Source organism: Strigops habroptila, chromosome 5 (genome assembly GCF_004027225.2).
Source record: "Strigops habroptila isolate Jane chromosome 5, bStrHab1.2.pri, whole genome shotgun sequence".
Classification (NCBI taxonomy): domain Eukaryota; kingdom Metazoa; phylum Chordata; class Aves; order Psittaciformes; family Psittacidae; genus Strigops; species Strigops habroptila.
The window spans coordinates 49050526-49066722 of NC_044281.2; the positions used below are offsets into that span (position 1 = coordinate 49050526).

Consider the following 16197-nt stretch of genomic DNA (forward strand, 5'->3'; position numbering starts at 1 on the left):
CAGCAACAGGACGAGGAGCAATGGCCATAAACTAAAACACAAGAAGTTTCACCTCAACATGAGGAAGAAGTTCTTTACGTTGAGGGTGGCGGGGCACTGGAACAGGCTGCCCAGGGAGGTTGTAATCTCACTCTCTGGAGACATTCAATGATATATTCTCTGTGCGTTTCTTACCATTACATTCTCTTGCCTCCAAAGTGTTGTATTGCTGCCTCAGTCCTTTTAAGGAGTTTTTAATAATCATTTGTAATAGAGTGTACTTCTAAGCACTGAGTGCCATTTCTCCTTGTCTGTCTTGAATTTGTTGCCTCTGCTTACATAATGGAGGTGAATGGAGGTTCACCCTTAACTAAATGAATTCTGATTTAAAGCCCACTGTCAACCTCTGCTTTGTACAAATTTAGCCATTTGTTCATTATACTGATTTGAGCAACTGGAGCTCTTTTAAAATGTAAGTGTACCAGAAAAACATACTATTCACAAATTTTATACAGTATGTGGAATTACCGAATGGTTAAGCAGTTCAAGCATGTAAAGCAACATTGTCTGTATAACTTTCAGAGCAGTAGCCAATGAATTCTATCACCTAAAAGTTATTACCATCAAAAAAATAGTGTAATCAACTAAAATGCTCAAATTTGTCTTTTAAAAGTTATTTGTAATTTACTTAACAGTGATACTGCTAGGTTTTGAGAATTTTGATGCTTGAATTTTCCACTATTACTTTAATATAATCAGATTTTTAAAAACTTTGAGCATTTAAATTCAAAAATTATGTTGAATAACTTAAATCTGAGCTCAGCTTTATAACATAAAAAAGTTTGTCCCAGGTTAGACCAAAGATCCATCTAGCTTTTCTTAGGGCTGATATGGATGCTTCAGGAATAGTAGAAAGGCAGGCAGATAAGCAGTTTATAGTTGGCAACACTTGGTGATTTGTTCTCAGCTCCTTCTGGGTCACACCACTTGAGCTTTATGAGAGAAGAAAACTTAAGTTTCCCTCATCAACTAAAAAGATAATTGCTTACTCAGGTAAATCCTACTTTAAAAATGTGAGAGGATGACTAATTCCACACATAGATATTTCTAAAGAGAAACTTCTCAGTCCTAGTAAGTTTCTCATGTGGTTTTACTGTAGCTGTATGTACAAAAAGACTGTAGGGCTAGAATACAGAGATTTTGTTCCCAGCTCTTAGACTGGCTTACTCCAGGTGGTGCTAGACAAACTGATGCAGATACAAGTGGACTATAGTTGCTATCAGCAGTAGCTTGTACCTGCTTGTATTCTGTCCTCACCTCCTTTAACTGAGGATTACTGCCTCTCAGTAACACCTCCTGTGCATATAAATCTTTTCTTTCACCACCCTCCAACTTAGCTGTATGGGTTTTGTCGATCGTTTTTTCGGTGGCATGGAGAAGGGTTTAACGGGGGGGAGGGGGGGAATCCAACCTTGTAAACTCGAAGATTGTTAATTGCTCTTTGCTTTACAAGATCAGTAGTGTCCAATGACATCCTTGCTCACCTCTTATTATTTGCAGTTAAACTGTGGTTCTGCTACTGTCCTGCTTTCTAAGGCGTTATGTGGTCAAGTGATGTACATAAAGTGCTTTCCAGCCTTCTCAAGAAGGCCAGAGAAGTGAAAGATGAAGTTAATGGTAATAGTTATTTTTCATAAAAAGGAAAGAAATATTTTCTAATATTTGGCCTTTTGTAAGCAAGCTAGCAAAGAGACAGTGAAAATATGTTTCCAGTGCGGGTGAGATTATCTGTAAAAAAATCACTGGTTTCAAGTCCAGTACTTTAAATACCTAAATAAAAACTGCTTATGCAAATTATTTTCTCACCTATGACTGTTGAGACTTTTGTTATTGTTTGCTTATAGCACACATACTTTATATCATATTTTTGGAAGACTTGCAACAAGCTGTATAGTGTTTCAATGTACTATTAGTGACTGTTAGCAGAGAGCAATTAAGATGTCCCCTGAAATGAGAGAAATGACTTACAAGCATCTTGCATCTTTCAGTAACAAGTCCTGTAGTTTAAACAAGCTCAGACTTCCTTTCAGTTTGTTGTTCTGCTGGCTAAGACATGTCTTTCAGATAATTGCATCAGCTGACACATACAAGAGTGTATGTGGCCTAGAAAAAGAAGTATGCAGCTTGTCAGTTTATGTATAAACACACAAAAACTGAGCAAGCACTAAGCTTAATCATATTTCTTTCACTCCCAAGTTTTTTATCCCAGTTTGAATTTAGCATGGCTGGGAGTATTTTAGCAAAGTCCTTAATTACTCATATATATAATAAGTAACTTTACCTAAATCCTTAATTCTCTTTTGCTGTTCCAGCAGTCCAGACAGTACATGAACTCAGTAATCAGTACAGAGTCTGGTGCAATGTGCAGTCAAATTTAGTAAGCCTCCTATCCTATCTTTATTGACAGCATCAACAAAGAGAGCATTGTGGATATAGAAGGCGTTGTGAGGAAAGCACATCAGAAAATTGGAGGTTGTACTCAGCAAGATGTTGAGCTTCACGTTCAAAGGGTAAATTTTTGAGCAAGTGGGGCACTGGTTAATTGTTTGAGAAATTATCTGTCTAGGCTGTCTGTCAGTCTGCCGTCCCATACCAGAGAAACAAAATCGCTTTAAACTACAAATTCAACTGTATCATATATAAACAGGAAACATTTCTGGGTTTAAGAGATTTGACTTTTAGAATTTTCTGTTTTTATCTGCCATTTGAATTACAGTACAAAGTAAAATAAAGTATCTCACTGGAACAATTTGGGTAAGAATGCTTGTAATTCTAGATTTTTATTCATAACTGCAGTAGATACTGTAATAAAAAGTCTGCTTCTTTTTAAATGCAAGTCAGAAGTTTCTTCTGTATCAGAAAGTTACAATCTTCCCCTTAGTACAATAGAATGGAATACGTATCTCGGCAAAAGTAAAGCACTGGCTTAACAGTATGGAAGCTCTTGAAATCTGAAATTCCTGTAGCTTGTGCTGTAGGGCTGGAGGAAGTGCAACTTTATAATTTGTTTAAATAGAAAGTGTATTTAAACCTTTATGTAATATCCTTTCCTTCTAAAGGTTTTCAGCCAAACTGTATGCCTACAATACAGCTGAAACAGTCACCTCAAGAGTTGAGTACAATGGCTATTATAGTTACAGCAGTAAGGTAAATTTTAGCTAACACTGTTGGGGAAAATCTGCAGATTTTGAAGAAACATGTTTTAATATAGGTGCAGATGATCATATGCTTTATTTTTCTGAAGGAATATCAAATTCACTGCACTACGACTACACTGTAAGGCAAGGCAAGGTGTTTTTAATTTTCTGATTGTATTTTAAGTATCTTATAAACTTTCAATATGAAATGGCTCTTTCAGATATCTTTCAGATGATCTTGCTGGAATCACAACCTAAAACTCTGTGAAATGTAGTAGTTTCAGACCTGGCATTCATGCCAATAGGCTTGTCCCTCAAGCAGTGTGTACTTGTTCTACTCAGTGCTTCCCAGAAGAAAAAAATATATTTTTAATCTTTCAAAAGGAAAATAAGAACTAAGCACTTCCAGTATTGTCATGAGAATGTACCCATGTATCTCAAGTATTTGAATAAAATCACTGTGTTACAGTTAACAGCCTATGCAAAACTCTGTTTCAAGTCTGTGCCAGAAATATCCTTTTGGAAATCACACCTCCTTTTGAGCTGCTTCTCATGCTATTTCTGTTCCTGTCTCAATTTCAGATTTATGTGATCAGTTTAGCTGAACCCCGACTGCCCTTACAGCTGGATGATGCTGTTCGGCCAGAAGTGGAAGGAGAGGAGGTGAAACTTTGTATCCTCAGATACTTTTTATTGTCTTTGTAATTAAACATCATCATGAAATCCAGGCAACTTCCTTAATGCAGGGATTTTGGGGTTTTGTTAGGCTTGCGTTTTAATTCCTTTTTGTTACGCAGAACTGGGTTAGAAATCTCTATAGCTTTGGTATCTGCAGAACTGCAGTAGAAGGTCAAAACCAGAGGGTTTGCAGTCTTCTCTGTGTGTCTTCTAGACTGACTGCACGCACACAGAACTCATAGCTGGGTTCTGCCTGTGACCTCTGGGAGAAGTTAGGCTTTAAGCTTTGCTATGCTGCTAGTTTCTAGAATGATCTAGAAATTCTACTGAACTTAGAAGTAGCCCTTGGTTTTTAGCCAAAGGATGTTTTTCCATTAATTTTGTTTTGTTGATCTTGATTTTGGTTTGGGGTTTGGTGGGGTTTTGCTTTGGGGTTTTTTTTTGGTTGGTTGGGTTTTTTGAGCTGTGTGTATTCATTATGTATTTTTCAACAACTGTTCAGGATGGAAGAGCTACTGTAAACCAAGATACAAGACTGGACAACAGAGTCATTGATCTGAGGGTAAGGAACGTGCTGTGTTGCATGCTTGCCTGCAAGTGTTTATTTTTCATATTTCTAATCTGTGAAGTAGTGAAAGTCATGGATTTGATGGAAATGTGTTGTTGGCTAGAGGAAAAATAAACAGCATATTTTTCTATTTGTGAGTGGCATTGTGAAAACACACGGTTTTTTAATCCTAAATGTTCACCTTCTGTGACATTAATCAAGAACACATATTAGTAGTTTAAAGGTGAACATTTGGGATTTGGCATGTGACCATGTACATCTGGACTTTTATATTTACAGAAGTTAAGGGTGATTGAATAGGGACAATTTAGAAACAACATTTCTTCTCAAATGGAGTATTTTGTACCCAAAAACTGTAGTAGGAGCTCAGTTTTGAGGTATAAGATGGAAGTTTTGAATTCAATGTGTAATAGAGGTGCTGTAATGCATGCCTCACAAGTGAAATTGTTCCGGGCCATGATACCAATCTCATTCTCTTTGTTTCTTCCATATATTTTTCTTCTTTCTTTTCTGAAACACCTTTCTTCATTCAGGTCATAGAGACACAGCCTTCTGTGAATTCATGTATCTCCCAAATATTTACTCTTTCAGATCAGCAGCAAAAAAACTATCTACTAAATCACTTACAGAACTTTTTTTTCTTTTTTTGAAATAGCAGCTAACGCTAAGCATGAAAGTTACAAGCCATTCTTGCTGACATGAGGCTTTCTGGTCTTTTCCCATATTTGGCTCTCCACAATAAAAGTTTGGTTAACTTTTCACTGAATGAAGAGCGTTGCTCATTCTTATGGTGTATCTAGTACTGCATTCGAGTTCTGCTAATGAACTCAGTGTATCAGTAGTAGTTCTCATTATTTCAGTCTATGGACCTGGGAAATAAAAAAGTCATTTATTTATTGGAGAATCTATTTATTTGGAAAAATTGGCACTAAGATGCCTAAAGCATTTGAACATCTGATCTCCTGATTTCAGCAACTAAAAGTACATGTGCAAGTTGTTTTACCTGGACCAAAGTTAATTGCTTTTCACTTGACCTTATATATAATGCTGAGCGACTTCAATTTGTGATTACTTTGCAGAATACTCAGTATCTCATCATATTGCTCTCTTCATCTGTGTCGTAAGCCTTTGATGAAAAGAATTCTATATTAATGGTGGAAAGTGAAAATCATTTAAAGGATCAGCAGCTTATGGTAGTGGTAACAGGGTACTAAATTGAAGGGAGAACTCTAGGATGCTCAGAAGTGCAAGTTTTACTTGAACTTCTGGTGATGAAGAAAAATACTCAACAGCACTCCAGAGAAACTTAAGAAAATCCATTAAATTAATGACATACCTGTATAATAAACTGTAAAGAGCCATGAACCCCAAAGAGAACAGAGAAATATTACAAAGGGAATGACAGTTAAAAATACTAGCTGAAGATAATGACATGAAAGTATCCTTGGCTGTAATTCAGACGAGAGCACCTGCAGAGTAAAACCTAAGAAAGTATATAGTAATGGAAAAAGAAGGAAGACTGTAATGCTATAATAAACACAAGAGATGGAACAGAAAGGGGTGGGCTAAAATTCTTCTGTCCCTGTACGCAGTCAGTAGTCCAGCAGGACTCTCCCAGTACTTCTTATGAATCTCTGTCGGTACAGTAATAGAAGATTAGTTATCAGTATTCTGCCTGGAGGGTACAGCTGGTGAGCTAAGTGCATGCTGCTATAACCTTTTATAACTTGTATGTCCCAACCAGTGTCAGTATACCATTTATTCAGCAGTATTTGGCACCTTGTTTAGAGATCTGAACCTTAACTCTGCCTTCTGTGGAAGCTGTTTTTCTCCTTAGCTCCAACAGCTGCTGTAGTGTGGTGCTGAACAGCTACTTCATGCTGAACAGGAATTCAGGTTAACTTTTTTATGAAATTGAAGGAAGGATGAAATGTCAAATCTCAGTACTTCAGTGCCTTATGTCTCATCCTCTGCATGCACCTGTGGCTGGGTGTAATCTGGCCACAGCTTTCCCTAGATTAGGCTTAGGTATCTATCTTGACTTCCTCCTATGTACATGAAAGGTTTATGTCTCTGACTGAGTAACATTTCTGCATGTCTCTTTCACATTTCATGATTTGTTTCAGAACACAAGCGGATTATTTTGGAACAGTAGGCTTATGCCTATTCATGTTTGCTTTGGTTTTTTTCTGCAGAGGCTTTGCTTATGCAAAAGAAGATTCTAAATAATAATGTGTTACTTTGACCTGCCTTTTTAAAGGGAGAGCTGAATAAGTAGAAAAAGTATTTAATGGAGAAAGGGGAAATTCCAGTGAGAATACCTGTGCTTATACATATGTACACATCCTAAGCACGGTATGAAGTGGAATCACAAGAGCAGGGACACAAAGGCAGTTTGTCTTTCAAAATAACTGAACAAACCCCCAAAAAACCAAACACACACGCCCCCCCCCAAAAAAAGAAAAAGAAAAAGGAGTAATTGATTTTCAGTGATTTGGTTGGATAGACTGGAGCTGTAGTTCAGAAATGGGAGTTCAGAGAACTGCTAGTGTTCCAAGTGCACTGCATAAGTAGGCATGTTCTAAGGAGGATTAGAAGACACAATGTGTTAAAAGCTCAGAGGTACCTGAAACCATTGTTAGCCACTGCTCTCCCGTACCCAGATGGAAAACCATATCATGGGCAAGAGGGAAGAAATGTTAACAGAGTGGTTCTAATAGATACTGTAGTGATCTGTTCCTACAAGTATGGGAGGAAGTCAACCACAGATACATGTACCATTTAGTTCTGGTTTCCTCAGTGCCCCAGTTTTTTAAGGAAGAAGGAGGTCATCGAACATCAAAAATAGAGATACTTTTTTTTTTTTTTTTTTTTAAGAAAAATTTAACAAACTAAATGCATAGCTCGTGGCTAGACTCAGACTAAAAAAAGTCCTTAAATGGAACTAAAATTATTGTCCATTTAAATACAGTCTTTAAAGTAGTTAAGTAGTTTAACTATTTTAAGTAGTTACAATGAGTTCATTAGATAGGGCTAAATCGTGATAAAGTGGAGCTGTGAAACTCAGTTGTTGCAAAGATGAATGGGACTGGATTTCCAAAACCAGCATTACTCCATCCAGCTGTGATGTATAAAATGAGAGTGTGATTATGATGCAAAAGGAGTGCAATTAATAATAAGGAAATTGCATTAATGGAGATTTAATATGCAGAGTATTCTACAAAGATTGCAAGACTTTCATGCTTGTGTACATGTGAAAATAGACCAAGTTGTGCCCTGTATTTTTAACAATCTTTAACAATCTTTGTCAGCATTTTGCTGACAAAGATGTCCCAGAGGTACCTGGTAGTTTTCTTTGAGATTAGAGATGGGAAGTACTTAAATGCCAAGATCCCATGCTATTGCTGTAGTCGTTATTCTGATGGTGAGGTAAAATGGTGATTATTTAAGGTGGAGAGGTTTAAAAACCCTTTCCAAATAATAATGACTGAGAAAGAATGAATCTGTTCCTGATGGGTTAACTCATAAAATACAGATCACAAACTTGTGGAGTAGAAAAATCAGGGGTGTAGACACAAGAGAGCTGGTAAGAAGAAAGAGTCCTTGTACAGACCAGATTATCTTTCAAATAACCACAGGTGACCTCTGAGGAAGCCACTGTTGACCTAAGTATCTATTTTTCATGACAGCTAAGTGAAAGTCAAACCAGTTGATTCTAGAGCTCTTTGATTTACCATTCCTTTATTGGAACAACTGAAAAAGGCAAATTGGAACATTGTGTTTTTAGATCTTTACGTCTATGATTCTGCTGTTCTTAGCTGAAGTATTCAGTGATGTGTAGACTTTCTGTGTCTGTAAAAACAACTACAGAAACCATTTTTCATGAAGATCCATGGTAGGTGAAAAACAAGAGAAGATGACAAGCGAAACACTGATTTTTGGGCTTTGATTCTTAGTTTGTTTTCCTCTGAAATAAAAATCAATTCAGGTTCATCCAGTTTTAACAACGGACCTAACCAATGTCCTTACTCTGTCTTATTTTTTATGTCCAGCAGCGTTTTTATCTTAACAGTATCAGTCCAGATTTGATTTGAATTATATGCATTTTGCAGTCCTGATTCTATAATTGTGTCTGCTAATGCACAGCTCATTGAGACCAAAGCATGGTCTTTTTAGGGTCAACATTATCCTATTTAAACTGCTCAGGGCAGAGCATAAACATTAAACTCTAGTGGTTTATGGATGTCAGACTATGTTATATGTTAATCTAACTGTACACTGATCTTACTGCATTTTTTTTTTTTCCCCAAAATACTTGATTACTTAAAGCTTGATTTCATTGTGTTGAATTCAATTTACTAATTGCAAAAGCTGTGTTTTTCCTGACTGAATTCAAGCTATAATGAACAAGCAGATGTACAGTTTATTTTATTGTGGGTAGTGGTTTGGTAGTGAAGACATAACACAGTCCTAGTCATTTAGACAACAAACTTCATGTTCATATCTTCTTCTTATACTGTAAGTAATATTGAAATGTGAATAAAAGTTTACTTCAGTCACTTTGGGGTTAAAAAAATGTTACTTAACAGAAATCCTATTTCCTAGCAAAACCTTCTTTTCTCATATATAGTAGAGGAATTGAAAAAATATTTACATTATTTAAAATAGTGTGTATTACTTAATATAGCTTATATTATTTTCCCTTTTTATTTAGCCTACTTTATGTGTTTAGTGATTGTTCGTGGCAGAAGATAGCTAGTTAACAGCAGGCACACAGAAAAGCAAAACTGAGGTGAGAGTGGAACAGTCTACAGCTGACATGAGAGTAAAAAGAAAAGTTCACAGCTTTGCACGTATGTGCCTCAGTCGCACCTCTTTGAGATAGGATCACGTAAGGTGTTAACTGTCCTCAGTTCTATTGAGCACATTTGTTGGTCTCTGGCAGCTATTATTCTAACACTGCAGCTTGTGCCAAATGAAATGCGATAATTGTTTTTATAATCTTGCTTATAGTGTTAAAATACACTCTGTTCTATTATTATCAATATTTTCTTTTGTGATATTTAAATAACAAACACACCAATGAAATTGGAGTGAGATTATGACTGAAACTCCTATTTCAGCGTTGTTAATTAAACATTTTTTCACTGTCTGTAACAAAGGCAATTATTGAAAATAGTGAGTTTTCCTGTAAAATCAACTCTGCAGACTGTATTAAAACATTAGCACTGTTAACTGCAGCGGCAGTTAAGTGACAGAAGTTTATTTCTGTTTCTGCTTAACTCTTGAAGGAATATTTGCTGTATTTGCCATAGTCTCAGATGAGCTGGTTTGTCAATATGTATGTGGAGGAGTTCATATTAGAGTAAACACTACAGGAAAAGAGTAAACACTACAGGAAGAGAATACCATGGCAAAATCTTTTTAAGGCAAAGGTAAAAATGGATTCATTCTGACAGCTGTCTCTCTCTTTAGTTTGCTGTGTTGTACACAAGTGTGGTAGCTCACATGGTAACAGCGTTACCTACCATGGTACAAAACTTTGTAATACACATACCGGCATCTCATTTAAAGACAGGATAATGGCTTGAATTATTTTCTTCAGATAAATTCACTCTCTTTTTGTCCTAAACATTATGCCAGTGCAAAGGATGTAATTAAATCTGAAAAGTTTTGCTGCATGTGTAGATACAGAATCATCTTTGGCAAGTTACAGTGACACATAAAAGTTCTGAGGTCATGCATTTGACTCCACCGCACACTGATAGTTACAGTTCTTTAGGAGCTTGTCTCAAATGTCTTATTGGTGTGTTTAATTCTTACCAGGAGACTGCAGTAGAATCACAGAATCAACTAGGTTGGAAAAGACCTTTAAGACCTTTAAGATCATCAAGTCCAACCAGGACTGCCAAGCTCACCACTAAACCATATCATTGAGGGCCTCATCTACACATTTTTTGAACACTTCCAGGAATGGTGATTCCACTACTTCCCTGGGCAGCCTGTTCCAATACCTGGTCACTTTCTCTGTGAAGAAATTCTTCCTAATATCCGATTTAAACCTCCCATGGAGCAGCTTGAGACCATTACCTCTTGTCCTATCACTTGTTACGTGGGAGAAGAGATTGACCCCCACCTCACTACAGCTTCCTTTCTGGTAGTTGTAGAGTGCGATAAGGTCCTCCCTGAGTCTTCTCCAAACTAAACAACCCCAGTTCTCTTAGCCGCTCCTCATAAGACTTGTTCTCCAGATCCTTCACCAGCATCGCAAATTCTCAAGTTGCCCTTGTCAGTCTCTGAATGAACAGACGCTGAAACTCAGCTGCCTTGGGCAGAAAGCAGAGTGGTCTTGTTGGGTCTAGTTTGAGGTATGGAGAATTGCTGCTTGTTCTTTCCTTGGTCTATAGTTAAATGAAAGCTTCAGTGTCCAGATCTGTGAATTTGTCTGCTTTCATAAATACTATTTTTTAAGCATAATTTATCATTGTAGATGGGATTAGGAAGGCAGAGTCTTTGCTCTGCATTCTCACTAAAGCCAGGAGGAATTACTACCTGACAAACTACTGTTAGTGGAGAACTCTGTTAGTTATTGAGTGGCTGACTGGCTGTGCACAGTTTTAGGTCAGAACAAGTAATTGCTTTCAGATTGGGTTTAGCAACCATTTTTCTTTTTCCTAGGACTGTATGATTTAGGACTGCATTCTTAGCTGCTCTGGCATGAAACTTGGTGTTGGTTCATCAGAAGAGAGAAGGGAACATTACTATCCTGCTTTAAATAAATGTGACATATTTTGTCCCTTGGCATTTTTAGAAATTTATCTAATTTATCAAAACCTGCATTGATAAACCCAAACAAGTTATCATCTCTTGGAAAATGTGTTTTGTTTTCTAAGTAGGAGGTGGTTAAGAAAAAAAAATTTTAAATAACCAAATAACCCTCTGAATCATCCCAGTGCTTCGATGTAATACTTCCAAACTCTGCTCAAAACTCAGGCAAAGTCCTAGCATGTGTCTGATTCTGGGAGACCCGTGTAGAAAAGGTGAAAAAGTTTGAGGGTACTTTTGTAACTGTTGCTCAAAACCTCATTGCCTTCATTTTGAAAGCAGTGGGAGTAGTGGCTGTGGTTAATGCTATCAGACAGTGAGAGCTGCTAGCTATTATTTACTAGTCTCAACCACTTACACTCCTGAGATATTTTATTGGTCAGCTAAAAGTGCAAACAACTCCAAATTACTGCAGATGTGCAGTATTATTACAGTTCTCTCTTTTGGTTTTTCAGTGAAGTGCTATCTTTATCTTGCAGAGACGATGGATGTAGCTTTATTTCAACGTATCTGCTGACTGGCTGTCTAAATTTGGGTGCTTATATAATTTGTTTTGGTTGGGGGTTTTTTGTTTTGTGGTTTTGTAGGAGTCATGTGAAAAAGCCCACAAGGCTCTTCTTACCCTAACTGAAAAGTCAGGTACCTTTCAGAAAGGAGAAGTAAACAGTGCTATGACGCAGATTGTCGTAAAGAACTGCTCTCTTAGTTGTTTGCAAGAATTCGTTAGGTTTTATATACGCTTCTAGGTTGCTAACTGTCAGGTCTTAAATGCTGCAAGCACAAAATCAGATATGGGTTCAGTGTTGACATATTGCACTGTTTTCAGCATTCACTAAGGGCTTTTTTTTTTTTTTTCTTCACACTAAAGCCCAAGAACGTTACAGGAACATTTAGTGTAGGTATTTGCTAATGAGATAAGTAGCTTAACTGTGTCATGTACATAAACAAAACGATGATCAATTCAGCTAGACCTACTTTTTTTTTTTTTTTTCAGCTAAATGTACTTTGGGAGTAAATTTTGAAAAGACAGAACTGCAGTTCACATGATCAATTGTTATGTGGACTGCTTTAAATGCTGGGAGTTTAGACCTTGGATTTAGGATGGTTTTGTGGAAGTGTTGTACATGGTTAACATGTGGCTGTGTTTTTACATGAAAAATGTTGTATTTGATAGCCTTTAATAGACACAAATGTTTCTGCCTTATGTAAGTTATTGATGGCTTTGCTTTTATCATATGCTGTGTATTACTGTAGCTGCTCTAGTTCAGTGTGCTGAAAGCTTTTTAATGGGTTTAGCGGTTTTATTCAATTTCTTACTATAAAACCTGTATTTGCAGAAGCATATCATAAGTGATTATTTAAATGTAAAATTGGACATAGTGTCTCCTTTATAACTAAATATGCCATAAATTGAAACGAGGAGTTTCTCTTGTTTCCTTTGCTATTTCTTTTTGTGTAATAAACAATTACCTATTTGCACTTCTCTCTGTTTAGGCAAATACAATAATCACGTATTCCTAAGACAAGAGATTCATCTTTCTAGCTCTCCAGAAAAATTAACAGAGTCAGGAAAAACTAAGTTAGGATTCATTATTTTATCTTCTTCTTATAGACTTCTACAAGTCAGGCAATCTTCTGCCTTCAGTCTGGTATTTGTCAGCTTTTCCGAGAAACTCTTATTCGCAAGGGATTTGTGGAAATTCAGACTCCCAAAATCATTTCAGGTATTGTATATGTGATCCAGCAGCTACAGGTCGTCTTCATTTACAGTTGCTCAGCATACCTGTCTGTCAAAAATTTAGTAAGTTTTTATGTAAAAAACATAAAGTTCTATTTCTAATTTAGATGCAACATAGCAAACTTCTCCTAGCAGGTATCAAAGTTGTTCTTTACTTTTCTGCTAACTTCAGCTGTTAAAGGAATGACAAGACAAATATTATATATACCTGATTTATATACCCTGCAGTGCGTTTAAAGTTTTAATTTGGTTAAATACAGATGTCTGATCATATGCATTGTTGTTCAAATCAGTGTTCTCAAAGTTGAGCGCTGCCAGTTCCATACCCAGTATCAAAAAAACCCTCCACTCTAATTTAGATAAAAAGCAGCTTCCATCATAAAGAAGTTACAACAAACATATCATGGTATAAAAGATGATACTATTATATACAGTATGTCACTTCTTTAACAATGAGCATATGGCTAAATAGAAGGTGGTAGATCGTTTTTCTGAAAGTGCGGCATAACAGCTTCAGCCCGACTTAACGTCTGGAAATGTAGATTCTGCTTCTAGTTCTGTTGATCTGCTGTATTGTTTTAAAAAGTTAAATTACTTGATTTACTGATGGATTTTTTTTTTCCATCTTGTTGGTGTTCTTTGAGGTTTTGTTGATGTTGCTAAGACGTGCCTGGAAAATATAGGGCAGAATATTTGTATTTTTGTATGTGCATTCATTCTGTACATACATTTTGCCTACTGAATTTTATACTTCTCTATATTTTTGAAGACAGCTCTTGATTAAGGTAAAAAAAAGGGCTTTTTAACAAAGTATATGTAAGCAAGTATTCTTTCAATCTGGAAAGTATCGTTGAACTATAAGATCAGATAACTTCTTTCCTGCAGAGACAGTTGAAACAGCATGAAATACTAAAGACTCCCAAGTAGTTTATTTACGTAGGACCTTTGAGGAAGTGTGCTATTCTTACTGTGCAGTGTACCATTGAAAGCAGGGAGGCAAGCATCCTATTGTTTGTATGAGGTCATGTTTTGTAAAAATAGTTAAGTTGATGCAATCCTTACTAAACTTCAAATCTAAATATCATAGAAACATTTGTTCTAAGATTCAAGATTTTAAAAGTTACTTGTATTCAAATATAGCTGTAAATATTCAATGAAACTATTTCAGTGGGAGTAGTGGTAATGAAAGAAGCAGCATTAATCTCAGTGGAATGGTTAGTAGTAGTAGTAGTAGTAATAATAATAATAATAATAATAATAATAATAACAACAACTTAGAGTTACCTTAACATTAGAACTTTCAAAGATTATTGTTAGCAAGTTAGGCAACTGTAACTCTCATATCACACACTAGGAAATGGAAACATAAAGTGACTCAGCTGATAGTTTGGGTAGGCAGTTTGCAGTAAGGGATTCAAATATGGGTAGTCTTGGTTCTTGTTCTCTAAAGGTAACCTTCTAGGAAAACTGCCTCATACTGAGAAGAAGCTTTATACCTTTGGCAGGTGTCCTCTAGTAAATCTAGTTCTGAGTCTGAGAGATATTTATGCTTTCAGTTAGAGAGGATGGTCCTGACAAAACAGCATATGCGCTTTCATCTTCGCATCTGCAGCTAACCCCTGGAAGTCTACATCACTGGTTTCCACAGAAATGTTGGGCTGCAAGTAGATGTGGTGATACAAGCATGCTTTCTCTGCTGCTCTGACTGTAAGGTGAAGGACAGCTGGGAATAGTAACATTTTAAACTACCGCATCTAAATTTACAGTTTTGCAAGACAATGTGTGACAGTCCTGAGCTGCAAAACTTTCTTAGAATTAATGGATCTTTTTCCTCTACTATGCTTTGAAGAAAAATCTCCTTCTGATCTCTAGTCAGTCATTCTACCTCAGATATATTTTGTACATTTTTATTTTAATAATTACTGCAAGCATTTGCTTTTCAGCTGCCAGTGAAGGAGGAGCCAATGTGTTTACTGTATCGTACTTCAAAAGCAGTGCCTACCTGGCTCAGTCCCCACAGCTGTACAAGCAGATGTGTATATGTGCTGACTTTGAAAAGGTTTTTTGCGTTGGGCCAGGTAAGAAAAGCATTGGTTTATCCAAAGTGTGAAGCATGCAGTGATGGCTTTTAGCAGCTGTGGTACAAATAAGATAACACACATGCTGAAAGCTTTGAATGGTTTCACTTAATATAGTTTCACTTACAAACATAAATTCAGTTGGGGCACCTAATGAGAACAAAGTTGATAGAGAAGTTGCTGGAACAAAACTAAAATATTGAAGTAAAGGTAGAGAACTCTTACCCAGTGCCTGCTGTTCTGTGAGGAGAAAGAACAGTTGCGTTGGATATTGAGAATATGATGAAGTTAGTAAAACATGGAACACCACTGTGATTACTGGAGCCATAGTTTGCTATTAGCCTTGCCCAGTAGTAGCCTACTTGCCTTTAGTTGCCCAGTAGTAAGCAGTTAAAACAAGCAAGCTAGGTTTTATGTGCTTTAAGTTGCATATTAACATATCCTTATCCCTTGCTATTGTATATGTTCCAAACAACTTTATTTAGAAAACATATTCTTTACCTGGACTGTCAGTAAATAATAAAAAAATCAATAATTGCCAGTCTCAGGTTCTTTCTTTCTCAAAAGCTGATAGGACTTGGCCTCTTTAGGTGGTAATACAGCTTTTTAAATTATTTATTTATTTTTCCTAAGACCTCAGAGACCAGTTCAAAGATATGTAAGCTGGAAATGCTGGAAAACAAATCAGTAACAGTTTATACAATTAAAAAAAAAAAAAAAACAAAACAGAATGCAAGTAATTCAGAAGATCTTAAATTTCTTGCTAATTACTAACAAATGAGTCATGGTTTCTAGGAAGACATGTTTATATTAGACTCATATGTCTGGGAAAACCAAACCAAACCCAGAACACACACGTGCATAAGTCCATTTCCTCTGAAAAAGGCAGTTTTCAAATCTGAAAGTCCTTGTGTAAGAAAGCTTGTCTGTTTTTTCCACTTCTGTCTGTTGGTCTAACAGGAGATACGGCCTGTCTACAAGTCTTGTATCCTTTGAGCACCACAGCTACAATAATGCTGTCACTGTTGTTATAACTGATGCTCCGAGACAGCTAGTTTTCTTGTTGGTTTTCAGTGAGAATTGTCATGTCTAAAGACAGCATTGTCTGTCTAATCCAAATGCTAATGTGATTGA

The 16197-nt window shown here is 36.4% G+C and overlaps 1 protein-coding gene across 2 annotated transcripts in view; it reads left to right on the forward strand.

Annotated features, from left to right (window-relative positions):
• DARS1 (aspartyl-tRNA synthetase 1) overlaps positions 1-16197 on the forward strand; it is a 43460-nt gene that overhangs the window by 18853 nt on the left and 8410 nt on the right. For both annotated transcript variants that reach the window (XM_030487882.1, XM_030487883.1), the window contains 5 exons: positions 2447-2549; positions 3759-3839; positions 4357-4416; positions 12860-12971; positions 14929-15063. In XM_030487882.1, the coding sequence (XP_030343742.1) occupies positions 2447-2549; positions 3759-3839; positions 4357-4416; positions 12860-12971; positions 14929-15063 (491 nt within the window). The remainder of the gene's footprint in view (positions 1-2446; positions 2550-3758; positions 3840-4356; positions 4417-12859; positions 12972-14928; positions 15064-16197) is intronic.